The sequence below is a fragment of the Canis lupus genome, chromosome 1, assembly GCF_011100685.1.
Source record: "Canis lupus familiaris isolate Mischka breed German Shepherd chromosome 1, alternate assembly UU_Cfam_GSD_1.0, whole genome shotgun sequence".
NCBI classification, from domain to species: Eukaryota; Metazoa; Chordata; class Mammalia; order Carnivora; family Canidae; genus Canis; species Canis lupus.
Window position 1 is genome coordinate 28,233,820 of NC_049222.1, and position 27,860 is coordinate 28,261,679.

The 27,860-nt window shown below is 38.0% G+C and overlaps 1 protein-coding gene across 14 annotated transcripts in view; it reads right to left on the reverse strand.

Moving 5' to 3' along the window:
* The window catches only part of AHI1 (Abelson helper integration site 1), a 233,719-nt gene that overhangs the window by 35,512 nt on the left and 170,347 nt on the right, over positions 1–27,860 (reverse strand). For 12 of the 14 annotated variants that reach the window (XR_005353529.1, XM_038526072.1, XM_038526077.1 and 9 more), the window contains 2 exons: positions 19,994–20,052; positions 7,181–7,317 (listed from right to left, as the gene is read on the reverse strand). Coding sequence is in view for 12 of the 14 variants with exons in the window: in XM_038526072.1 (XP_038382000.1) it covers positions 7,212–7,317; positions 19,994–20,052 (165 nt within the window). In the remaining 2 variants the exon portion in view is untranslated. Of the gene's footprint in view, positions 1–1,564; positions 1,594–7,180; positions 7,318–19,993; positions 20,053–27,860 lie in introns of all 14 variants that reach the window. The other 2 variants (XR_005353532.1, XM_038526081.1) reach the window with 2 other exon arrangements.

Sequence of the window (27,860 nt, forward strand, 5' to 3'; positions counted from 1 at the left end):
GCCCGTGACACAGAATGACAAAGATCACCTGGGAGAGGGAGAAAAGGGACAGAATAAAGGGAAAGGAGGACTGACAACCAGTCCACAGCTCTGAGAAGAAGGACACGGGAGTGGTGTGTGAGCACGACAGGTGCTGACAGCATGGGCTAGAGAAGCTGGGGCAGTGGATGGAGATTTGCTGAAAGGGAAGAGATGCCACCCAACCGAAAGACTCCAGAGCAAATCCAAATGAGGTCTCTCTTTGAGGTGTCTCCTCCTGATTCAGCCCCTAAGTGAATGCAGGTAGAGAAATACAAAGTGGGGGCCTTTTTTTTTTTCAAGGGAAATCATATGAAAAGAGAAAGGAAAATGTGTGTAGTGAGCTTTTAGAAAATGAGTAGGAAACCAGGTTCATGTCTGTGTATGTTATGTGTGAAAAGTAAGAGTCATAAAAATACCGGGCCCCACGGGCCCCACCCTGCAAGAAATTCAGCCCAGTAAACATTCCCTGAAGGCTTACTACTTGGCCAGACAGCAGGCTAAGCACTGGGGAGAGACAAGGAGAGCACAGTAGAGCCCCAGCCTGTAGGCACTTGCCATCTACTCACAGCTGAGTACTGTGGAACAGAAACAGCCCTGAACCTGGGGCCAGAAGATCAAGTCCTAGTTCAGGCACTTCCTACCTGTGACTCTGAAACCTTGCTTTCTTCTACTGTACCAAGAATGGGCATATTAGAAAATTACTATAATTATTATTTTTCATTAAAATTTTTTAAAAAAAGATATTATTTATTTATTTGATAGAGAGAGACCGCAAGCACAAGCAGGGGGAGAGGCAGAAGGAGAGGGAGAAGTGGGCTCCCCATCGAGCAGGGAGCCTGATGCAAGATCACAGCCTGAGCCGAAGGCAGATACTTAACTGACTGAGCCACCCAGGTGCCCGAAAATACCTTCATTTTAAAAGAAATGACCAAGTGGTGGATGTCAATATATGTTGAGTAGAAAAATTAGAAAATATACAAAGTAAAATGAAAGAAAAAAATCATCACACCACCACCACTCAGAGGGAACTATTGACAATTTTTTCAATGTATATGGTTCAATATTTTATGCATGTAGTTGACCCTTGAATAACACAGGTTTGAACTGCACAAGTCCAGTCAGACCCAGATTTTTTTTTTGATAAATATGTTTGAAAAGTTTTTGGAGATTTATGAATTTATGATAATTTGAAAAAAACTGGAAAACTGGCTTAGAAATATCAAAGAAAAAAAACTAAGAGAAAGATATGTCAGGAATACATAAAATATATGTAGATACTAGTGTCTTTTATCATTTACCACCATAAAGTATACAGCAATATATACGTGTGAGCAGTTTATCTCTCTAGTAAATTGCATACTGCAGTAAAAAGTGATCTCTCACAGTTCTCGGGTTATTTTTCTCTCTCTTCAGTGCAATACTGTAAACCTTGAATAACCCAATGGGACCCAGACAAAGTGTCACCACTGATGCTGGAAGTGCTCCCAAGAAGCAGAGGAAAGTCATGACATTATAAGAAAAACACAAATTGCTTGATACGTACCATAGATTGAGGTCTGCCGCTGTGGTTGTCTGCCATTTTTCAAAATAAATGAACGCAGCATAAGGACCATTGTAAAAAAGGAAAAGGAACTGATGAGGCTGTTACTGCAGCTACACCAAGTATGAAAATCCTGTATGTTTTGCAAAATGCCTTTTTTTTTAAAAAAATTTATTTCTCTATGAGAGACAGAGACAGAGAAAGAAAGAGAGAGAGAAGGCATGGGCAGGGGAAGGGGCAGAAGGAGAGGGAGATGCAGACTCCCCATTGAGCAGGGAGCCTTCCTGTTGGGGAGGCTTAATCCCAGGACTCTGAGATCACGACCTGAGTTAAGGCAGATGTTTAGTTGGCTGAGCCACCCAGGTGACCTTGCAAAATATCTTTTTCTCTTGTATTGAAAAATGCAGTTTTTATGTGTGTGTAGGAGAGATGCAAGAAAGATGTGCTTACAGACTCTAATATGATTCAAGAAAATTAAAGTCATTATGTGACAACTTAAAGCAAAAGGAGGTTGAAGGATCTAAAGCTGGAGAATTTAATGCCAGCAAAGGATGGTTTGATAAATTTACAAAGAGGTCTGGCTTAAAAATGACAAGAAAACAGAAGCAGTTCTGCCCACCAAGAGTCAGCTGAGGAGTTCTCAGATGCCACTAATAAAATCACTGAGGTGGAAGGATATCTGTCAAACAGATTTTTAATGCAGATGAAAATGCCTTATTTTGGAAAGAAAATGCCACAAAGGACATTTATTAGTAAGGAAGAGAAGTGAGCACCAGGATTGAAGGGGGGCAAGAAGGGGATAGGCTAATCCTACTGTTTTGTGCAAATGCAGTCGGGATTATGATTAGGATTACCCTCATCTATACAGCTGCTAACTCCAAGGTCTTGAAGGGAAAGGGTAAAGACTAACTGCCAATGTTTTACTTGTATGACAAAAAGGCCTGAACACGGAGAACCCTTTTCCTAGGTTGATTCCATTGATGCTTTGTCCCTGAAGTCAGAAAGTACCTTGCCAGTGAAGGACTGCCTTTTAAAGTTCTTTTGATATTGGACAATGCCCCTGGCCATCCAGAACCCCATGGGTTCAACACTGAAGGGACTGAAATGCTCTATCTGCCCCTAAACACAATGTCTCTAATTTAGCCTCTGGGTCAGTGGGGCCATAAGGACCCTTAAGCTCATTACACACATTACTCAAGGGAAGACTGTCAACACTATGGAAGAGAACCCCAACATGGAGAACATCATGAAAATCTGGGAGGTTACACCACTGAAGATGCCATCATTGTTAGAGAAGAAACCGTGAGGGCCGTCAAAGCCCAAATGATAGATTCCTGCTGGAGAAAACTGTATCCAGATGCTGTGCATGACTTCACAGGATTTATAGCAAAGCCAATTAAGGAAATCATGAAAGAGAGTGTAGATATGGCAAAGAAGTTAGGGGGGTGTGAAGCGGTTTCTAGATATGGATCTTGGAGCAATTCAAGAATTGATAGATACCACACCAGAGGAATGAACAGAAGACAACTTGATAGAAATGAATGCCTCTGAACCAGTGCCAGGCGATGAGGAAAGATGTAAAAACCAGTCCCAGAAGACAACTGACACTGGACAGTAGACAGTCCAGCAGAAGGATTCCAGCAGAAGTCAAGATGACTTTGACTTCTTTTACAACTGGGATTCTTCTATGATATAGGTAATGAAACTACAGCAAATGGTGGAAAAAGCATTGTATCATATAAAAACATTTTTAAAAAAGATTTATTTATTTTAGAGAGAGAGAGAGAGAGGGGAGAGGGGCAGAGAGAGACAGAATCTCAAGCAGACTCCCTGCTGAGTGCAGAACCTGCCAACCCTAATCATCTGAGCCGAAATCAAAAGCTGGCAGCTCAGGTGCCCCCTATAAAGAAACATTTTTAGAGAAATGAAAAAGCAAAAAAGTCAGAAATTACAATGTATTTCTGTAAAGTTCTACTGAGTGTGCCTGCCTCTCCTGCCTCTTCTTCTACCTATGGCACCCCTGACACAGCACCAGTTGCTCCTTCTCTACCTCCTCCAAGGTGAAGATGACAAGCACAAAGACCTTTATGATGATCCACTTCTACTTAATGAATAGTAGATAATCATGCCATACAACCAATAAACATCTAGTGTGTGTGTGTGTGTGTATATGTATATATATATCTGTGTGTGAAAATCTAACTGTGTCATCATCTCATCATTGCATAGTATTCACTGTGTAGAACATTACGTGTAACACTTATACGGAAGCGGACAGACTATCCTTAGGTAGGCAGTGATAGGCAATAAAATTAATAATGTGTTAGTTTTCTTCCTGTTTCATAACTTTGCTTTTGAAGAATTATAGTATAGTATGGCTCTATCTCCCCCAATCAGAGAAATTGCTTATCAGCCTTTCATCACACATAGGTTGTTTTTTAAAAAATGTAACAATGTTTCTTTCCATCAGTATCATGAAATAGTACTACAACACTGTATGCCACAACAATTCATTCATTCTTATATAGGCTAGGTGCCTGGGAAGTGATTACATTGATTACACTAGGCCACCATAAAGCAACCATATTGCTGCTTCTTTGTTATCAGTGCATGAAGAGCTATACCTGTAAATAAATATAAATTTTCACATTATTGGGACGCCTGGGTGGCTCAGTGATTGAGCGTCTGCCTTCGGCTTAGGATGTGATCCCGGGATCCAGGGTTGAGTCCCACATCGGGCTCTCTGCAAGGAGCCTGCTTCTCCCTCTGCTTGTGTCTCTGTCTCTCTCTCTCTCTGTGTCTCTCATGAATAAATAAATCTTTAAAAAAAAAATCTTCACATTATCTTTTCATTTTTGATGTCAGTATTATTAATACATCTACAGTATTCTATATGACATAGATAATGATGGAGACACAGATGATTCATCTTTTACACAAATGCTATAAACTGACAATATTGATAAATATAGTACAGTACTATAAATTTTCTCTTCTGTATGGTTTTCTTAGTAACATTTTTGTTTTTCCAGCTTACTTTATTATAAGAGAACAGTTTATAACACATATAACATACAAAACAGTTAATCAACTATTTAGAATTATCAGTAAGGCTTCCAGTCAACAGTAGGCTGTTACTATTAAGTGTTTGGGGCAGTCCAAAGTTATATGTGGATTTTCAACTGTATGGACTGGGGGTTGGCACCCCTAACCCCTGTGTTGTTCAAGAGTCAATTGTATATGTTATATACAAACTATTTTATAATTATCTTTCTTTTACTCATAAATTATCATACATATTTCCATGTCTATGAAAATACTTCTATAATGTAATGAATAATATCACATAGTATTCTCTCATATAAATGTTTCATAGCTTAATTCTATATTCATGGAAATTCAATTTTTTCCTTCCTATTTTTAAAAACATTATTTATTTAGTTTAGAGAAAGAGTGTGTGCAAGCATGAGAGGGAGAGGGGGAGGGGGGGAGGGAGAGAAAAGCAGACCCCCTGTTGAGTGCAGAGCCTGACTTGGGGCTTGATCTCATGACCTTGAGATCATGACCTGAGCTAAAGTCAAAAGGCAGACACTCACTGGCTGAGCCACCCAGGAGCACCTCTATCTTCCTATTTTTTTTTAAAGACTATTTATTCATGAGAGAGAGACAGACAGAGAGAGACAGAGACAGAGAGACTCAGAGAGAGAGAGGCAGAGACATAGCAGAGGACAAGGCAGACTCCTTGCAAAGAGCCTGATGTGGGACTCCGGGATGATGCTCTGAGCCAAAGGCAGACACTTAACTGCTGAGCCACCCAGGCATCTGGTATCTTCCTATTTTTAAAACATTGCTTGAAGGAACAGCCTTTTAACTGAGTTGGTGCATGCATACTTGACTATTTTCCTACAGATTTCTAGAGGTAAAAATGTCAGATCAAAAGAGACAAACAATTTCAAAACTTAAAAAATAGCATCACCAAGCTATCTCCCACAAAGAATGGATCAATCTTATATAATTACCAGCAGTGTAGGAGGAACTTATAAACCCCATAGGTTTTATAAGTTTGAAACTTGTTGCCATTTTGTCAAGGGGGAACATTCTTTATCATTTATTGTTTTAATTTCTATTATCTAATCACTGGAAGGTGGATCACTGGACAATGGACAATGAAATATATGTTCATTGCCATTTACATATATTTAAGAATGGCCTCTGAATGCCCTTTTCCTTCTTTTCTGATTTTTAAGTTTTTTCTTTTTTTTTTTTTAATGTGTGTTAGGGGTATTACTTCTTTATCTGACACACATTTTGTGACATTCTTCCTCATCCTGGGTTATTACTTGTTTTTAGATTTTGCTTATGGTGTGTTTTTTCTCTTTGACATTTCCCATTTCATAGTTTTTTATTATTAAAATGTTTCAAAATGTTTTCTGAATCTGTTACCAAGGATAAAAAGTCATTCCTTAACCCATGATTATATATCTATATGCTTTCAGCATAATGAGCATTTGTTTTTATAATTAAAATCTACAAATACTTAAGAAAATTCTGAATCTAGGGGGATCCCTGGGTAGCTCAGCAGTTTAGAGCCTGCCTTCAGCTCAGGGCATGATCCTGGAGACCTGGGATCGAGTCCCACGTCGGGCTCCCTGAATGGAGCCTGCTTCTCCCTCTGCCTGTGTCTCTGCCTCTCTCTCTCTCTTTCATGAATAAATAAATAAAATCTTAAAAAAAAAAAAAAAAGAAAATTCTGAATCTAGTTCTCCGAAGATGACAGTTCTGTAAGAGTGGCCATGATACAGCTGGAACACTTCACTTCTAGCAAACTTCACTTGTGCCTGACAGAGAAAACAGAGGCCTTCTTATACTCCTTCTTCTACCAGAAACCATTGTCATTTAAACAGATATGCCTCACTGGCCTATCTCAGTAGAAAAGCGACCCTTCCTTGTTCCACATTCTAATGTGTGTATTTCCTCCAGTCCCCAGGGATCATTCCCCTTGTTCTGTAACTTGAGTGGCTCCTCTCACAGGGCTCTCTCCTCCTAGTTTGTACCTACTCTCATCATTACTTTCTATAAAGGTCCCTAAATCCTGTGCTCTCCACTGCTTACTGCTCAGCTTTTCCTTTCCTTTGAAGTGCAGCTTCTTGGAGAAGCCATCTATTCTGATCACATCTTTTCTTCTGCAATGGAGACAATTTGATTCATGCTTCCAGGACTCTCATCAGAACTCTCCTCTTGTAGGTCACAACGGTCTCTTGGCTGCAAATCCCAAAGGGTACTTTGCAGTCTGTACTTTACTTCTCCTTTTGGCATTTGTCACTGTTTGTTTGGTTAGACTGATTGATTGATTTATAATTGCAGTAAAATTAGTATATAATGTTATATTAATTTCAACTGTACAACACAGCGCTTCAACAGGGCTATACTTTACTCAATGATGGTAAGTGGAGTTATCACCTGTCACCAAAAATGGTGTCATAATATTACTGATTGTATCCTCTACGCCGTACTTTTCATCTCCATGACTTATTTGGGATTTGTCACGCTTGACCATGCCTTCCCTAAATCTTTCTTTCATGATGTTATGATACAACTTTCTCTTGGTTTTCCTCTTACCTCTATTAGGGTGACTTTTTGGCTGGCTTGCTCATTTTTCTTTGTGTGCTTGTCCTTGGTCCTCACGGCTCTGCTCTTTGCCCACTTTGTGTGCTTGTCCTTGGTCCTCACGGCTCTGCTCTTTGCCCACTTCAGAACTACAGGAGGGAAAGAAGAGAAACAAGAGCCCATGAGAAAGCTGCTGTAACAGCTCACATGAGGCTCTGATTTAGGATAAGGACAACAGGAATACAAGGGGAGATCGACAGGAGGGTATGAAAGAGCATTTGATGCACTATATGAGTGATTAGACTAGGGGGTGAGCGGCAGGGAGTAGCTTAAAACAATGCAGAGACATGAACCTTCAACTGGTTGGGCTCCTTCTTTACTATGATGAAAGGACAGAATAAAATAAATTTTACTTCTCTCAGAAAAGTATCAGCTGCTTGGGAAAAAACAAAGTTTTTATCAAAATAATAATAATAATTATACATAAAGAAAGTTTTATCAAAGTAGATGGAAAAATGCATGTGCATAGAAATAACAGGAGATTCCTTAGGGACAAAAAAGAAGGTAAATGAAATTTATCTATTTATATTTAAAGATTTTATTTACTTATTTATGAGACACACACACAGGGAGGCAGAAACATAGGCAGAGGGAGAAGCAGGCTCCTCGCAGGGAGCCCAATGTGGGACTTGATCCCAGGACCTTGGGACCATGACCTGAACCAAAGGTAAATGTTCTACCACTGAGCCACCCAGGTACCCCAGGTGAAGGAAATTTCTACATAGAAAGCTGTGACATGATCTAGGAATTCCACTACTAGGTATTTACCCAAAGAAAATAAAAACACAAATTCAAAGAAATATATACCTCTATGTTTACTGCAGCATTATTTTTACAATAACCAAGATATGCAAGGAACCCAAGTGTCCACTGTTAGATGAATAAAGAAGATGTAGTATATATGTGTATATATATACACACACATATATACACACATACACACACAATGAAATATTAGTCATAAAAAAGAACACGATCTTTCCATTTGTGACAACATGGATAAAGCTACAAGGTACTATGCTAAGTGAAATAAGTCAGACAGAGAAGGACAAATACCACATGATATCACTTACAGGAGGAATATAAAAAACAAATGAAAACAAAAAGGAGAATCAGACCTATAAATACAGAGAACTGATGGTTTCCAGAGCAGAGGGGAGTGGGGGGTTGAGCAAAATTGAAGAAGGAAAGTGGGAGATAGAGGCTTCCAGTTATGGAATGAATAGTCATAGGAATAAAAGGTACAGAGAGAAATAGTTACTGAGGTTGTAATAGTGTTGTATGGTGAAAGACAGTAGCTACACTAGTGGCAAGCATAGACTTATTGAATCACTATGCTGTGTACCTGAAACTAATGAGACATTGCAAGTCAATTATACTAAAAAAAAAAAAAAAAAAAAAAAAAGCTGTGATATTCTGACCTGTGGGATATGGAATGCAGTTTTTTAAACAGTTCAACAGTAGGAGGAAAATATAAAACAAATATTTGTGAATGAGTGCAGAGTAGTGTAAATGATGTTAGGAGAAAGAAAATACAAAAATGATAAAAAAAAAAGGGGAAATTTAGAGTGGAATATAGTGTTTCCTTTCTAGAATATCTGGGAATGGTGGAAGAGTTTGACACAGATGCAAGAATTTCAAAATCAAGTCATATGTAGGATTGAATAGAGATTGTTATGAACTCAATTGTGTTCTCTCAAAATGCACAGGTTGAAGCCACCCTAATCCCCAAAGTGGAAGCAGGGCCTTTAAGGAGATTAATTCAAGTTAAATGAGGCCACAAGGGTGAGGTTCTAATCTCTGGAACTGGTAGTCCTTATTATACGAGGAAGAGACATCATGGAGCTCTTTCTCTCCATACATGCACTGGGGAGAGGCCATGTGAGGACACAGAAAGAAGGTGGTCATCTGCAAGCTAGTAAGAGAGGCTTCACCAACAATCAATCCTGCTGGAACCTTGATTTTGAACTTTCAGCCTCCACAACTGTGAAAAAACAAATGTCTGTTGCTTAAGCAACCCAGTCTGTGGTACTGTATGGCAGCCTGAGAAGATGATGTGGAGATATAAAAGGTAAGCAAAATGAGATCAGATGGCTAAGAAGGACAAGGTCAGAAATTAAAAGATGAAAGAATGAATGGAGTATATATTTCAAAAGGAGGCAAATGATGAGAGAAAGGAAAGGCTGAGTTCTAAAAAAGTAAGCACTGATAATTTTAATCTCACTCCAGGGAACCTGTCCTTGGCATTAAAGTACAAACTCAGGTCTCTTTGGGGGTCGGGGGAGTAACACGGCGAGTGAGAGAAGCATGTGAGGGGTAATACAGTAAACTGGCAAACCAGAGAGTGGATGACCATTGCAGGGGAGGCAATCCACTGCCTCAGCTCCATCTTGGATGCCATGGGACACTGTGAAACTGTGGTCCAAAACTTCAGATTATCTTCAAGAGAAGTTGGAAGTCCGCATTTATGTGAAATCTTTTTGTATTTGGGCGACTGAAAATTGCGCGCGCGCCCACACACACACACACACACACCCAACCAAGGATACTAGGACTGCATCTTGCTGGTGAGCCCTAGTTCTTGATCTCTGCTCCAGCCACAGAGCATGTGCCGGCCTCAGGGTACCCCAGGTACTTTCACTTTAGTTCACCTAGGCCCTTCTCTTTTTGTTCACCCTGTCTCAATATGGTCTTTAAGACTAATGCTGTCTTATATATATTTTTTTATTTAAATTTTTATGTTTTTAAGATTTTATTTATTTATTTATGAGAGACACACAGAGAGAAGAAAAGACATAGACAGAGGGAGAAGTAGGCTCTATGCAGGGAGCCCAATGCAGGACTCGATCCCAGGACCCCGGGATCACGCCCTGAGCTAAAGGCAGACGCTCAACCACTGAGCCACCCAGGCATCCCACTGTGTTATATATTTGGCTTTCACTGAGCACTGTGGGAAAATCAAACTGTGATCCTCTCCACCTTTGTGGAGATCCTCTCCACCAGTGTCCCATTCTATATAGATTAGAATCTAACAGAAAATTACCTTGAAAACATATACATCTAGACTTTTGGTTGTAGCCAAGATAGAGTAATGGAGACTAGATATACCACTTGCCTAAAACCACCACCACCAAAAGCCCCTCCCAAACAGTGAACAAAATATATGAAACAACAGTTTTCAAGCCAATGAATCACTGGCAACAAAGGACACTGATACCCAAGAGATGGAGAATAAATGAGATGAACCTGATGGTCACCCATCTTACTACCTTGAGAGTTTCCAGGCCATAGCACAGGGAGATGAAGCCTGCATGGGTCCTGGTGGAGTCCCTGACAGCTGAGGGTCTGAGGACATGAAAGTGGCTACAGTTCAGAGTGCCAGGGAGGAGAAAGCTTCACAGCGAGAGAATGTGAAGTTCTACAAAGGGTTCCCTTCAAGTATTCAGCAAGTACTGATGAACGGATGCATCTAAGGAAATTTCCTGAAGCCAGAACAGTACTTGTTCCTACCAGCCAGGCTGGAAAACCTCACAACTCAGAACACACTGCATAGAGTACCCAGAGGGATTGTGTCTGTAGTGAGGAATAATTATGGCTCTGGTCCCACCTAACAAATCTTAAAAGCAAGACCTCAAAGGATCAAACTGTTCTGAGGTAGCTTAATTACATTCTAGAATAGAGCTCAAGGATACCTATAGATATATAGAAATATCTAGCAACCCAAAGGTAAAAATTTCAATGTACAGCATCCCAATAAAAATTTACTAAGGGGGGGGGAGTGGCAAAGAAGTACAACCCACGATGAGGATAAAACAAATTGAAATGAACATAGATGTTAGAATTATTAAAACAATGTTAGAAAAAAACATTACAGTTATTAAGACTATATTCCACCTGCTCAAAAGGTTAAGTAGACACATGGAAGACATCGAGAAGGGCCACGATGAAAACTAAAATGCCCGAGGTGAGAAATATACTGGAAGGGATTAAAGTCAGAACAGACACTGCAGAAAAAAGATCAGAATCAGATAACTTGAAGACATAGCATTAGAAACTATTAATAGAAATTAAATGGAACACAGAGCAAGAGAAAAGATGCTCTGAAAAAAAGAATTAAAAAAAAAAGTATCAGTGAGCCATGGGACACCTTTATGTGGCCTAACAGATGTGTAATTGGAATCCCCAAACAGATGCAGAAACAAAACAAAATAAAACAAAACAAAACTGAAGAAAAAAGGCCCAAATGTCCCATATTTGAGGAAAATATAAACCTACAGATCCAACCAGCCCCTAGCACAAGAAACATAAAGAAAATTATGATGCTATGTACAGAAGAACAAGATAAGCATAAAAACTGCAGGTGAGAAGGCAATGAAGCAACATTTTTAAAGTACCAGAAAAAAAGTGCAAATCTTTCAACACAGAATTTTATGCCAAGTGAAAATAGCTTTCAGAAACAAAAGTGATCTAGTTCTTTTCAGACATCTTTTCAGTGAAGGCATTTATATTTAGCTAGCCAAAACTACAAGAAATGTTGAAGGGAGTCTTCCAGGTGTAAGGAAAATGATAGCAGGTGAAGATATGGATTTACAGAAAGGAATTACAAAATACCAAAGATGGAAACAGAATGGGCAAATATTAATATTTTTTTATTCATTCTCTTCAAAAGATGACAGTTTAAACAAAAATAACAACATCCTGAGGTGTTTATTTTTTATTTTTATTTTTTTCTGAGGTGTTTATAACTTAAATGAATGTATGACTATAGAAGCATGAAGGTCAGGTGGGGAGAAGTGGAAATGTACCATCTTAAAGATTCTGAAGATACACTGTGATAAAGATTCGTATTTTAAACCCTAAAAAAAAAATCCCTAAAATAGTAAAACACAGCATTACAGATACTAAGCTAACATGAAAAACAGATAAAACATAATCTAAAAGAAAGCAGAAAACAATGAAAAAAGAACTGATGAGACGACTAGAAAACAAAAAGCGGTATAATAGACTAAAACTCATCCATATTAAATAATTGTATTAAATATAGATGTTTGTCTAATTATTCTTTTTTTTTTTTTTTTAATTTTATTTATGATAGTCACAGAGAGAGAGAGAGAGAGAGAGAGAGAGAGAGAGGCAGAGACACAGGCAGAGGGAGAAGCAGGCTCCATGCACCGGGAGCCTGACGTGGGACTCGATCCCGGGTCTCCAGGATCGCGCCCTGGGCCAAAGGCAGGCGCCAAACCGCTGCGCCACCCAGGGATCCCTGTCTAATTATTCTAATTAAAAGGCAGAAATGGTCATATTGGATAAAAAGAGCACAACTTAGTTATATGCTGCCTGTAAGAAACATGCTTTAATTCTCAACCTCTTTGCATCTTTATATTTAAAGTAGGAAAACACATACACCATTATAATACTATTAAAAGAAAGCTAGACTTTGTTAATATTAAATGAAGTAGATTTCAGAACAACGAATATGATCAGAAAAAGTCATTTAATAATGAGAGTGTCAATCCTTTAAGAGGACATAACAATCCTAAACATATGGACACCTAATACAGAGCTTCAAAATACATGACACAAAAACTAACAGCTCCAAGAATGAAAAAAAAAAAAAAAGCCCACAATATTAGCTGAAGACTTCAATATTCAACTCTCAATAATAGAACAGGTAAACAGAAAATCAGTAAGGCAGCAGAAGACATAAACAACACTATTAGCCCATGTGATCCAATTAATTTATAAAAGAACACTTCATGTAGAAAAATGCATTATACACATTCTTTTCAAGAGTACTAAATACTTTTACAAGAGAGACCATATTAAGAACCGTAAGACAATTCTCAATCAATTTAAAAAGATTTGGCTCACATAGAGTATGTTCTCTGACCACAATGGAGTGAGAAATCAGTAACAGAAAGATCTCTGGGAAACTTCCTAAATATTGGAAATGAAATAACCCACTTCTAAGTAACCCACAGGTCAGAGAAGAAATCTGAAGGAAAATTAAAAAATGTTTTGAAAGACATGAAAATGAAACCTCAACATATCAAACTTTGTGGAATGCCATTCAAGAGTGCTTAGTGGGAAATTTATGGTACTACAATGTTTATAATAGGAGAGAAGAAAGGTGTGAAATCAATGACCACAGTTTCCACCTTAAAAAACTAGGAAAAGGACAAATTAAATCCAAAATAAGCAGAAATAAAGACCAGAGTAGAAATCAATGAAACAGAATATAGATAAATAATAAACAGAAATCAGGGCACCTGAGTGGCTCAGTTGGTTAAACGTCTGCAAATAATAAACTGAAATCAGGGCACCTGAGCGGCTCAGTTGGTTAAATGTCTGCTTTTGGCTCGGGTTGTGGTCTCGTGGTTCTGGGATTGAGCCTCGCATTGGGCTCCCTGCTCAGTGGAGAGTCTGCTTCTCCCTCTCCTTCTGCCCCCTACTCCTGCTCTTTCTCAAATAAATAAAAAAAATTAAAAACAAAACCATAAACAGAAATCAATGAAACAAAAAGCTGATTCTCTGAAAAGATCAATAATATTGAAAGACCATAAGCCAGGCTGATTGGAAAAAAAGAAAGAAATTATCAACACCAGGGATTAGAGAAATGCAACACTATCACAGATTCTATTAATACTGAAAAGATAATGAGGGAATATTATGAACAACTTTATGTCAATCAATTCAACCATGAGTGAAATACATCCTTGAAAGAAACAAACTATCAAAGTCTATACTAAAAAAAGAAAAATAGATAACCTTAATAGCTCTATTTCTATTAAATAAATTGAGTTTGTCGTTAAAAATCTCCCAAAAAAGAAAATTCCAGGACCAGACAGCTTTATTGGTGAGTTTACCCAATATTCGAAGAAGAAATAAAATGTCTGTGAAAGTGGTAGAGCTAAGGACTTCTGCAGAAAACTGGCAAAAATGGTTAGAATCAATATTTTTCAGAATTCTGGAAATAACCAAAAGCTTGTGGCAACTGCAGAATGTTTATTCAAGAAAAATGGTTGAATCTTGGTAAGATCTTTCAAGCTTTGTGGCATTTTAACCAGAACGAGTCCCATCCCCCACTGTTGGCTCTGTGAGGACCTTGGAACAGAATAGCCAGCATTTACGGTGAAAGCAGGTAGCCTTGGCAGCTACTGGAAGGCACAGAACAGGGATGGAGCTCTTTCAAAGCCTCATTTTCAAAGAATTGTCTTCTTGATCTGTCTGGTGGTTCTTTGGAAGATAACACTTGTAAGGCTATCTGTATTTGACCTATCTCAGGGGTTGCCTTTTCTCTGGGAGGCACTTGTTGAAAACAATTACAGTTAACTTCAAGGCTGCCTCAGTGATGGAGAACAGTCAAACAACAGACTAAAAAGCTGAAAAGGAAAAGTTGGGGAGACGTCTATAGGGTTTTAAAAAGCTTGGATATAGTCCTGAGTCTAGAAGGTCTCACATGTGTAGTAGGGTTGTGTGCATGCACAGCAGAGGCCTAAGGATGCCTTACACCTTCATTTCTGGCTGATCTTAATGCTCTGTGCTAACAGGAAGGAAAGCTAAGACAGAGATGTCAACTGTTTGGCTAAATATGGACAGTGTGCACGACTGCTTGGCTAAATATTGAAGTTGCACACAATACCCCAAGAGAACCCCTTAGCAAGACTGGGAGACTTACCGGTTTCCAGGTGTTTGGGGAAATCTTTGTCCAATTAGCTGATCACTAATCTAACCAAGCAGAGACTTCAGTGGCCATAAGTTATAGTGTTACAGAATTTATTCAGAGAAGTTATTTAACAAACAAAAACAACTACAATAAGTAGCAGCAACAAATCCCAGGGAAGGGAAGAATTTGATTTCCAGAGTTGTCATACAGTATTTAAAATGTCCAGTTTTCAACAAAAGATTACAAGACACACAAAGAAACCAGAGGTATGGCCCATACAAAGGGGAAAAGAGTCATCAACAGAAACTGTGCCTTTAGAAATCCACACATTGGACTTTGTAGACAACGACTTGGAATCTACCATTGGAAGTATGTTCAAAGAACTAAAAAAAATCATGTCACCAAATCGAGTGTATCAGTGAAGAAATAAAAATTACAAAAGAAAAAATACCAAGGCTACACAGACTTCCAGAAAATGGAAGAGGTGGGAATTCTTCCTAACTCATTCCACGAAGGTGAATTCCTCAGATACCAAACCAGACTAAGACATTACAAGAAAACAACGGACCCTATGCCTCATGAACAAAATGCAAAAAGCTCTAAATTAAATTTTAGAAAATCAAGTTCATCAATTTATAAAAATGGTAACATACCATGATTACATAGGGTTTCTCCTAAGAATGAAAGGTTAGTTTAAATTTGAAAACCAGTGTAATTTACCATACTAACAAATTAATAAAGAAAAATCATGTGATTATCTTAATAGATACAGAAAGAGCATCTGACAAAAATCCAACATCCATTCCTGATACAAATTCTCAGCAAACTGGGAAATAAAATTAACCACCTGATAAAAGAGATTTATAAAAAACATCTATGATAATATCATACTTGATGGTGAGAGACTAAATGTTTTCCCACTCATTACCCATAAGATCATGAAGAAGGTAACACTATGTATTCTCATCATTTCTATTTGATACTGTAACACTGTACTGGAGATTTAGCCTATGCTATAAGGCAAAAATATAAGAATAAAAATAAAAATAAAAGGCATTCAATTTGGAAAGGAAGAAATTAAACCTGTTTTCTATTTGCTTGAATGTCTATGTAGAGAATCTAGTAAAATATACTAAAAAGCTACTAAAACTAAAAAGACATTAAGATGGCGTAATACAAGTTCAACATCCAACAGTCAATGGTATTTCTATAAATGAGCAACAAACAATTATAAACTGATACTGGAAAACAGTATCATTTACATATGAAATACTCAGGAATAAATGAGCCAAACGTGTAGAACTTATACCCTAAAAACTGAAAAAAAAAAAAAAAAGGAAAAACAAAACAAAACAAAAACAAAAACAAAAAACAAACCAGTGCTGCAAGAAATTGAAGGAGACCTCAATAAATGAAGAAATATATCACGTTAAATGAGTCAGATTACTGAACACTGTTAACATGTCAGTTCCCCCCACACTGATCTGTGGATTCAAGGCATGCCAATTGGAGCTCTAGAAGGCTGCTACGAAGCTTATTCTAAAATTCATGCAGACTTAAAAAGGACCTTGGATAGCTAAACCAACATTAAAAAATGACAACGTTGGAGGACCAATAATACCTAATTCCAAGACATACTATAAGGCTGTAGTAATCAAGATGGTGTGTTATTGATGTAAAGACAGAAAAGGAGAGCAATGGGTCAGAACAGAGTGTCTGGAAACAAATCCACACATATACTGACAACTGATTTGACAACAAAAGTGCACAAGGGCCATTCATCTGAGGCAGGATTGTTTTTTCAACAAATGGTACTGGAACAACCAGATACACAAATGTAAAACAAAACAAAATAAACCCTCTGATCCAAACCTCACACCATATAAAAAAATTAACACAAAACCGATCACAGATTCAAACATAAAACCTGAAATTATAAAACTTTTACAAGAAGACATAGGAGAAAACTCCTGTGACTTTAGGCCAGGTTGCTTAGATACTATAACTAAAGCATGACTCATAAGAAAAAAAACTGGAAAGTTGGAATTCATCAAAATAAAGCTTGCTCTTTGAAAGCCACTGTTAAGAGAATGAAAAGAAAAAACAGAACAAAAGGGAAATATCTGCAAATCACGTATCTGATGAAGAACATATTTAAAATATATAAAGAACATTGTGACGTCACACACCTGACAATGGATGGGTCTGATCTCACAAAGGGGAGAAAAGAAAAAGAAAGAAGGAAAAAGGCTGAAAAATGAATAGAGTAAGAACTTAAACGAAAAATAAAGAGGTTGCAAACAACAGGGTGTTTTAGGGAGAAAAGAAACTACTTCTTTCTTATGGACAGAAAGAGAAACTGAGTGTGTCTGGAATAGAATTACTATAAAGATGGAATCAATACATAGTGGAAGACTGACAGGATACTTAGAATTAACTCTTATGGTTTCACTATATTAACAAGAGATTTAATTCATTCATTCAGTTCACATTTGAGTGTTCCTAAATAAAGGACTTTAATATGACTGACCATCTGAATTAAGTTTTCTTTGATCAAAGCTGTTAATGAAATAAAACATATTATGTTTTAAAAAAAACCTGAACAAATTCAAGTTAAAAATACATTAATGACAAAGAAATACCAATACTACTTATTAAGGACTGTAACTTATTTACAGAAATTTCATTACAAACTCTAACCTAGGCAGTAGATAATAACATCATAGGGGTATGAGGTACAAAAGGTGAAAGTTTGAGACCTTTAAGAATATGCCTTTGTTAAATTAACCTATTGGAGTTTCTTCATGATGATCTTAAAAAGGAAGTGCAATACTAAAGTGTGTAAAACTTACTTGCACAGAAGTGATTGACATTTCTAAAAAAATAAAGAATAAACAAGACAAATTCAAGTGGAAGTGGTAAGAGGTGGTCCTATATGGCTTATTTATATATTCTGGTCAACCAACTAAATAAGTAGATGTTGCAAACTGAATGGCAAGAATGCAAAGAAACAAAAAAACTGGTCTGTGTCCATTTACTTGGGTACTATGGACTCATTTGGGTAAATTAAAGAAATAAAGAAATGACTTTTTTGTACATACTGGGCTGTAATATTTCCACCTTGGACTCGCCTACAGTTTTCAGGTCATGAGAAATGTATCTTAATTCATCCTTACTTCTAAGAAATTACTACTATAGGGAAAGCCCAAAGGCTGCAGATGAACTTGAGCATTTAGACATATCTGAACTTCTCATGAAAAATTTATTTTGAGAAGCTTCGTAAGTACTCTATGCTCAAAAAGAAAAGTTGAGCTACTTTAACAGCCTTTAGAAGCTGAGATGTTTTGTGAGTTTTTTTTTTTTAAACCTTAATAAGTAGAGTATGGTGTGGAATGATCTCTGTATCATTTGAAAATAGGTATCCAATGCAGTCAGAGTGACTACAGTCTCTCATTTTGCATTTTAGGTAAAAGCCTGAAATTTTTTTTATAAAACTAATGTTCAAAAACACCAAGAGCAGTGGTGTCATAACATATTAAAGATGGTTATTTTTTGGTTGTTGAAACAGTTTGTCCTCACTGATCCAGAGTACTATATATATATATATATATATATATATATATATATATATATATAGTCATTAGCATAAAGTCATTGAGTATATATACTACTCCTTAGGGGCAATGACTGCATTATCAACTGTTCTAAAAAAATTCACTTTTTTAGAGAATGAACTGAGAACTCTCCTGGCAGATGTAATAAGAACAAAAACTGGAAAGACCTGGGATGTATGTTTGTATCCTATGAATGGCACAACAGGAAAGCCTGGAAAGAAAAGTAGATTAGGGAACAGAGGAACTGTGTTCTGGAACTGGGTCTGCCACTTAGTACCCACAGTGACTTGAAACAAGTCTCAGCCCTGAAGATCTTGTTTCGCCATAGGTAAGACAGGGATCAGGATACTGGTCTGCAGGGAAATGGTGGGAATCAGATGTGATAATGTGAGCATGCCCCAAAGTGATACGAGGCTATAGATAGTTACATCATCATCAATGGATTTTCTCTCAGAAAGAAAAATTTTTAAGCTTCCAACAAGATGTTATTTTAACAAGAAGCCTGACCATACTAAATATAATTTAAAAAGTAAATACCCCAGTAGTCTGGGAACCTTTGGTCTTGGTCTGTGCACTGATACAGACATGTCCTGTGAAATTTATGCAAGGCCTTTCTCCTTAGTTTTCTTGACTAGAAAACAGACGGGATATAGAATTTCTAAGGAATCTTGTTAGGTCATGATTTTGTGACTCTTTAAAAATCATTTAAAAATCATGTTTGTCTTTCATCTGTAGAATGAAACATTATCTTGTGAGATAATACATGAGTTTATTTGATAATTTCTGTAAGTTAGATTGTCAATGCATCAGAAGTTTTGAACTGATCATGATCTCAGGGTTATGAGTTGAGCCCCGAGTCAGACCTCACACTCAGCAGGCAGTCTGCTTGGGATTCTCTTCCCCTCTTCCTCTGCACCCCCACCCACCTACGTGTGCATATGCAAGAGCCCTTTCTCTCTCAAATAAATGAATAAATCAAATCTTTAAAAAAAAAAAAAAAATAGGGCAGCCTGGGTGGCTCAGTGGCTTAGCGCCACCTTCAGTCCCGGGTGTGGTCCTGGAGACCCGGATGGAGTTCCATGTCAGGCTCCCTGCATGGAATGGAGCCTGCTTCTCCTTCTGCCTGTGTCTGTGCCTCTCTCTCTCTCTCTTTCTCTCTCTCATGAATAAATAAATAAAATTTAAAAAAAAGTAAAATGTTACTCAAAAATAAAAGACAAAACAGGCCCACAAAAACAAAAATTTAGTGTGATATTTTAATTTTATTTACTATTATTTCTTGTAACTTATATATATCTTCAATATCCAACCATTAAAATATTCTCCTTAATCTAGCTTACCTCTTTCAAAATCAGGGATCTAAAATTTAACTTTTGGTTGTAATGTCTTAAAAAGAGAAATGAAGAAATAATCCTTAAAAAAAAAAAAAAAACCCAAACCCAACTATTTATCACCACAAATTATTTAGGAGGAGAAGTTGCTTACTGTGTCATGGACTCTGAGCCCAGTCTGAAATCCTGGGACTTGTCCTTAATGACTGGCTGCTGTGAAAGAAGAACAACAATTGGTGAGGCAAGACTTGGAGAAGATAATGCAGGCAATAGTCACAACTTGCTGAATGAGGAGAGAACATGTCTGTCTATCAGAAACATGTATTTACTCTTATGGAAAACCAAATGGTTCTTCACATCATCTGAGCACTTATACCCAAAGTCAGTTTTCAGGTATGTGGCAAAAAAAAAGTCAGGTGTGAATCAGTCTAAATTAATCTAGACATACTATGTGGGAGATCGCTTAAGTTCTAAATTTATCTTTCAACACTGCAGCTTTTCTTCCTCATTTTTTCGGTATACTTTATATTTTCACAGTGATGATATCATGCAACTGTTTATATTTTCACCTTGATGATATCATGTAAAATTTTGATCTGAAAACAGTCTTCTACAAAATTTGTTCAGGATATATTTTATTAATGGCACCTTCCTGGGGGAAAACAAATTAATAAGCACTTCCAGTGGTGCCAGATTATACTGAGCATCGTGTTAGATGGTTCATCAGGAATTCAAGCATTAACTCCAGATGAAAGTATACGGTGGGAAAATGGTGTCTGATATGAGATAGTCTTTAATAAATCAGCCCAATGTTGCTATAAAATTGACTACGAATTTTTTTTTTTTTTTTTAAGATAGTTACATGTTATGGAAAGATTCCTTTAAAATTCACATAGAAGGACACCTGAGTGGCTCAGTAGTTAAGCGTCTGCCTTCGGCCCAGGGCATATCAGGCTCCCTGCATGGAGCCTGCTTCTCCCTATGCCTTTGCCTGTCTCTGCCTCTCTGTGTATCTCTCATGAATAAATAAAATCTTAAAAAAATAAATAAAATTCACATAGAAAATATACATTGTTCCTATGTTAAAGTTTTGAGTTATATACAAACGAAAGGGATATACCATATCTATTTAATTACTTAAATTAAAAAAAATCTCAAAAAAATCCAAAATGAAAGAAAAGGAGTACAACCTTTTCTTTCAGGGTTAAGTTGTCTGAGCAACTACTGCTTTCCAAGCCTTATCTTTCCCGAAGCTTATTTCGGTTTGTAGATTTCCTCCTTCACAATCAGATTTCTGCAAGATTTGCACTGAATATCTTAAAACAGGTATTACTTATCATCACAAAGATTTCAAGAGGATATTGTTTTCTGGATCATAATTATGTCATATTATTGCTATCTCTATAGCTTTAAATCAAGCATAGGATAAAAACAAGAATAAAAGAACAAGAAGACTGTGGTGAAAGGTGGATGTTGTAGCAAGTGACTCAATTTCACAAAACAACAAAAGAATAAGTAACACCTTGATTTTTCTCTACAGGTGAAGATGATCGGACTCAGTTAAAATGTGGGGAAAAAAATACAAACACACAAAAAATTCAATTTAAGGACTAATTCAGACTACAAACAGTCTATTTGCCCTCAACTTGACAGAGTAAGAAGTAAAGAAAGCCATCAAAATCTAAACTCAGCATCAATTATAACTGAATTTCTTTAGTTTTGCCCTAGACTTATGAAATAAATTCCAAACACAGCAAATTAATTTAATTAATACTAATTTTATTTTTTATATGGTCTAATAAGTATTACTTCTATCTTTTTGCCCATGGCAAGGCCAGTATCTTATCATAAATGTATGTATAATGTGTGAAACTTTGTAAAACTCTGGATTAAAAAAAAAAAACCTTCAACATAACAGCTCTAATAAAAATCGGAACCTACTCCAAAGGTTGAGGGAAAAGAAGACAGATAATAATACATCACTGTTAAGTCAATGTTACTTTTAATTATTTGTGACCCTGACAAATGAGTAACAGTGTATTGCCACATGCAGGTCTTACCAGACCTGCTTTTAATAGACTGTTCATGTAAAATGGGTGCTGTCATGCCCTCAAAAAGTGTCTTAAGTGGGTTTGACACCGTCCCTGCTCTTTCCTACTGTATACTGTGTTACAGTGACTGGCACACCCAAGTCCTTTTTCATGGCTTGTGTTCAAATCCTATGAATCCCAAGTTAACAGGGTATCCACGTTACAAAGTTTTAATACTTATTTGTTAAAGGACACTTATTTAATTCGGACCAATATTCCACTTCTAAACACCTTTACTCACTCATTCCTTGGTCTCAGCAGCAGCACGTCATATGGGTAGTTACCCATGGAGGCAGAAGGAGGGGGAAGAAGGAGGTGTCTCTGTGAGCTGTTTTGTTTCATTTTTTTCTTTTAACATAAAAGCCCCCAAGGCTAGAACACGATCAGCCCGTAAGCACCACCCCCACCATAAACAAGGCCAAGGAGCACCACTACCCTTCTTTCCCTCCTGTCCACGCACACCACTCAGTTTTTGTGACTCTGTTTCCTCTTCACGGATACCCTTGATTTGGAGAGGAGGGGATGAAGAGAGGAAGATGAGCAAATCAAAGGAGATGAATGAAAGGATCAGAATCCAGAGGCTCCTGCTTCCCAAACCCTCACAGCTTCTCCATGATGCTTTTACATTTAGATGCAGTGAGACTTAAACATGAAAGGAATGATTAATGGCATGATTTTAAGTGCCTCCACTGATTTCATGGAGATTTACAAAGAAAACAACTCATAAATAGCTCTGTAAAAGAGAAATGAGCCATGCAAACAACTCACCCAAAATTTTCTGTAAACTTGAAGAATGAATGTAAAATTAGGTAAATGTTCAAGCAATGTCTGTTGTAGCTAGCACACTAGTGAGCTTTAAATAAGGCAAATTTAAGATACAGTAGGACTCTATATTTACATGCTGTTTATAATACCTTCTGATAGTTCTCCGTTGCCCATATAATTAATATCTGTAATTTACTTATACTCACTTTAAGGAATTTAAAAAAAGAGGAAAACCACCACCCACCAGTCTTGGCTCTGTCATTAACTTTCTCTGTTAATGAGCACAGCCACTTAACTTCTCTTGGGATCTGTTTTTCACTTGAAAATGAACAAGACGGCGCTCAGAATAAAAGCATGAACTCTACGGTAGCACTGTTCTTGTATTTTACAGATGAGGAAATGGAGGCCCAGAGTCACCAAGCTTACAGAAGTAGCCTGAAGGGTACAGTTCTGTTTTCTTCAAACTGATTTAAGAACAAACTATTTTTTTTTTTTTTCAGAACAGTTTTGTTTGAGAGCCTTATATATAAACACTTAAATGTAGAATTACTCTAAGTGAAGCTAGGTTTGGTGGTCTGGCAAACCCTGTCTTCCCAGCCCAACTCCCCAGAGCCCTAAAGAATAGGATTCTACAAAAAAGAGTTTATAGACAACTGGACTAGACAAGCTCGCCTAGATTTCCTCTGTTGCTAAAACTGTTTCCAGGAGCACAATTTTACAACTTTATATATTCATATGTTTGCTGTTGATTCTTTGGTTTATGATTATTTGTAATTGATTATGTAAATTATGATGCATTTCCTTAAGGACAAAATATTTCCCTACATGAAGACACAGTTTTGAAACAAAACGCGGGGTGCGTGGATGGCTCAGTGGTTGAGCGTCTGCCTTTGACTCGGATTATGATCTCGCAGTCCTGGGATTGAGTCCCACATCGGGCTCCCTGTGGGGAGCCTACTTCTCCCTCTGCCTATGTCTCTGCCTCTTTCTCTGTGTCTTTCATGAATAAATAGATGAAATCTTAAAAAAAAAAGAGGGATTGTGAGATTGGATTTAAAAAAATATTAAACAAAATGCGAAGGTCTTCACCTTGGTTCACGATTTGTAGTTTTCAGTACTAATTAAAACAACAACAACAACAACAACAACAACAACAGATATTTATGAAATGCTACGCTGTAAGTGAGGCACTGTGCTACACATCCTGGGGTATAAGCTGAGTAGACTGTAAGAGTTTATGATATAATGGGGAAAGATGTGGATACAACCAACAAAGCAGAGGGGGACAAACATTATGATAAAGGTAAAAAAGGAAATGTATGGAAATAAAGGAACAGAAGCCCTGAATTGTAACTTGAGGTTTTTGAGAAGGATTCACAGAGGAGGGCAGCCCGGGTGGCTCAGTGGTTTAGTGCCGCCTTCAGCTCAGGGCCTGATCCTGGAGATTCCGGATCAAGTCCCATATTGGGCTCCCTGCTTCTCCCTCTGCCTGTGTCTCTGCCTCTCTCTCTCTCTCTCTGTGTGTGTCTCTCATGAATAAATAAATAAAATCTTATTATTTTTTTAATAAAATCTTTAAAAAAGTATTCACAGAGGATGGAGCATTTAGCAAGATCTTAAGAGATGAATTGCAATTCTGGTAATTGGAGAGGCACAAAAAAACTCTACAGTTCAAGAAAACAGGGTGAGCAAAGGTTTGAAGAATGTCTGCAGGGTAGCCTACTCAGGAGGATGAGAAGATGAAAAGTAGGTCAGAATTCAATTCAATCTTCAAGGTGTGGGATCTAGATAAACATTTACGAGATTTGGACCTTATAGACAATGTTGAGCCAACTATGATTTCTGAGCCAGTAGGTCACATGACTTGATTTCTATTTTGGCAAAGTATCTCATCTCCAGTAGGCTGGGAACAGGTGGATCAAAGGTGGGAGAATGGAAGAGTGAAGACTGCTAAAGGCAGGGACCAGGGGGCCATTTCATGCCAATATACCTCCTGTGATCTCTCCTCTCTGTTCACTTTTTAAAAAAGCTGACATCCCTAATTACCTTCTGCCCTTTGTCCTTTCCATTCTCTATATTCCTCTGTTCCCATGTATTTAACCAGTGTGTTTAGGTTAATGACTTCCAAATCAATACCATGAAACCAGATCTCAAGTTTTCTTTAAAATTATTTGGCAATCGCCAGTTTTTAGCAAATTCTGTATACACATTTTTTTTTTTTTTTTCTGAAAACTCACTTCGTTTCATCAAAACTACCTAGGAAGTCTGAGTTTTCAGCACATCTCTCCTGAGTTCCATAGATGCTCAAAAGATATCTGCAATTGGCTGCCACAAAGACACTGTCAACTTTGTGAGTCTCCAATTGAAGTGTTGCTTATATTCTTAAGTCCCAAGATGTTCACATCAGAAACCTAGATTCTTCTTTTATTTTCACATGGATTTAGTCACCAGGTCCTAGTTTCTCATTGTGTTTGGCTTGAATTATTGCTTCTCCTGGTCTTACTTCCTTTAGTGCTGCTTTTCCCTAGTTTTTTCAGAGCTTCTGACGTCAGCTTGCTTTTGTTTTTTGCCTTTTTTTTTTTTTTTTTTTTTTTTTAGAGAGAGAGAGAGAGAGAACACGAGCTTGGGGGTGGGGGAGGAGAGGGAAAAAGAGAATCCTAAGTAGGTTCCACACCCAGCACAGAGCCCGATGGGCTTGGTCTCACAACTCAGATCATGACCTGAGCCAAAAGAGTTGGACGCTTATTGACTGAGCCACCCAGGCATCTCTAGAGTGAGCTTTTGAAACAATCAATTTGATCATGCTGTCTTCCACGCTTTAAATCCTCCGGTGGCTCCAGCTTCAGGATAAAATCCAGCTTCTTAACATGCCATATAGGAACCTTCTTAATCCTGTCTACTTGTTCAGGTTCAGCACTTTCTATTTTTAAACTTTGCATCTCAAGCCCAAGCCATGATGAAATACTTGTGGTGGCCCCAATACACCATGCCTTCGTATGGATCTGTTCGGTCTACCAGGAATGCCCTTCCTCCCATGAAACTCAATTTGGAAATCAATTCTTCTGAAAAGCTTTCTTGACCTCACCAAGCTTAGGTCAGGGACCATTTCTATTTGTTCTTCTTGCATTTCATGCAGAAGTCTATCATCCTCTTGTGCTGCAAAACCCCCTGATGTTTGACTATCTGCCAGCTCTTTCAAGAGAAAAATCCCTAAAGGAGGAGGCAGATGATGGGCATATCAGATCAGACATTCCAGAATGATATCTACATAAAAATTTCTAGTAGGCAATTAGAAATACACATTGGGGATTCAGGGAGCCCGAGTTATAGATATAGAATTTGATACATCTGAAATACCAAAGTATTATCTGCAACTATGGGGGTAGAAGAGATAATCTAGAAAAAATATGTTAAAGAAAAATATAAAACAACAACAAAAAAGATGCAGCAGCGTGTATGTTGGAAAAGGCTTGTATGACAGTGGCAGGCTGAGCCAGAGAAGGAGAAAGGGGCAGGAAGGGCAGTGTTACAAAAGGAAAGAGAAGCAGCTGGGAGACAGTGGTGGTAATGACCCACAACTTTGGGGGTATTTCTTTACTTGGTCTATTAACAGCTGGGTTTGGTCCTTTCCTCCACTCTGCACTTTATCCTTTGTTCCTACCCGCACTGTGACCAGAGTCGACTTTCCAATTTTTCTGGTGAGCATTTCTGGCCACTTTAGGGCTTTTGCACACGTGGTTTCTGGTGCCTCAAATGTATCCTCTTCATAAAAACTAACCATCTACCTCTCACCACATGGCCTCATACATACTCACTGTCCTTTCACTGCTCATATGCTTCCTTTCATGACTAATTACAATGACTTTCACTCACTAGACTGTAACTTCTATAAATGGAGGGGCTGTTTCTGTTTAATTTGCTCTTATACCATTCAGACAACACCCCACCAGAGTGCCTGGGAAAACAGCAGGCATTCAACACACAGGTGTGAAATGAATAATGAAGATGTCAAAGGAGTGGAGGAATAAGGATGGGGATCACTGATGGGGTGAGAGCTAGAAGAATGTGGGATGGCAAAATGACCAAAATTACAAGTAGGGGGATGCCTGGGTGGCTCAGCAGTTGGGTGTCTGCCTTTGGCTTTCGGCATGATCCTGGAGTCCCGGGGATGGAGTCCCACATTGGGCTTCCTGCATGAAGCCTGCTTTTCCTTCTGCCTATGTCTCTGCCTCTCTGTGTAACTCTCATGAATAAATAAAGCTTAAAAAAACAAAACAAAATTACAAGTGGAGGGGTCAACTATAGAAACGTGCTTCTTTCATTGAGATTTGAAAGCAGCTGGAGAAGGAAGGTGAAACTAACAGAAATACAGAGAGAGATGAGAAGTAGAGAAAATTCATGTCTAATGACTTCTCTTTCAAGAAGAGACAGTCAGGGGCAACTGGGTAGCTCAAGCAGTTGAGTGTCTGCCTCTGGCTCAGGGCGTGATCCTGGGGTCCTGGGATGGAGTCCTACATTTGGGCTCCCCGTGGGGAGCCCGCTTCTCCCTCTGCCTATGTCTCTGCCTTTCTGTGTCTCTCATGGATAAATTAAAAAAAAAATATATATATATATATTTTTTTTTTTTTTGAAGAAGAGACAAAGTCAACTTGGGAGTAAGAAATTAGGGACTTGACAATATCTTTAAGAGGGTATGGGCACCTGAGTGGCTCAGTCAGTCAAGTGTCTGCCTTCAGCTCAGGTCATGATCCCAGGGTCCTGGGATTGAGGCCCACATTGGGCTCCCTGCTCCTCTCTCTCCCTCTGCCCCTTTCTCCTCCCATTTGTGCACATGTGCGCTCTCTTTCATTCTCTCAAAATAAATAAGTAAAATCTTTAAAAAGCGTGCTTAGTCACATGCTCCAAATACTATATGTGTCCAGCATCAAACTGGTAAATAATTTCTGCTTCCATGCATTTATTTCCTGGTGGCCCAAGAGAGACCGGATTCAAGGAGAATGAAAAATGACTGCAGATAACAGGAAGGGCAGGAAGCATCAGAACACCACTTCCACTTCTCTTTCTTTAATTCCTGCAAACTACAGGATCACCTGGATCTTCCATCCCTTCTGGGACTGCACTGTTCCCTAGCGATGGGAGATTAAGGAAGGAAGCTGGAGAGACTGT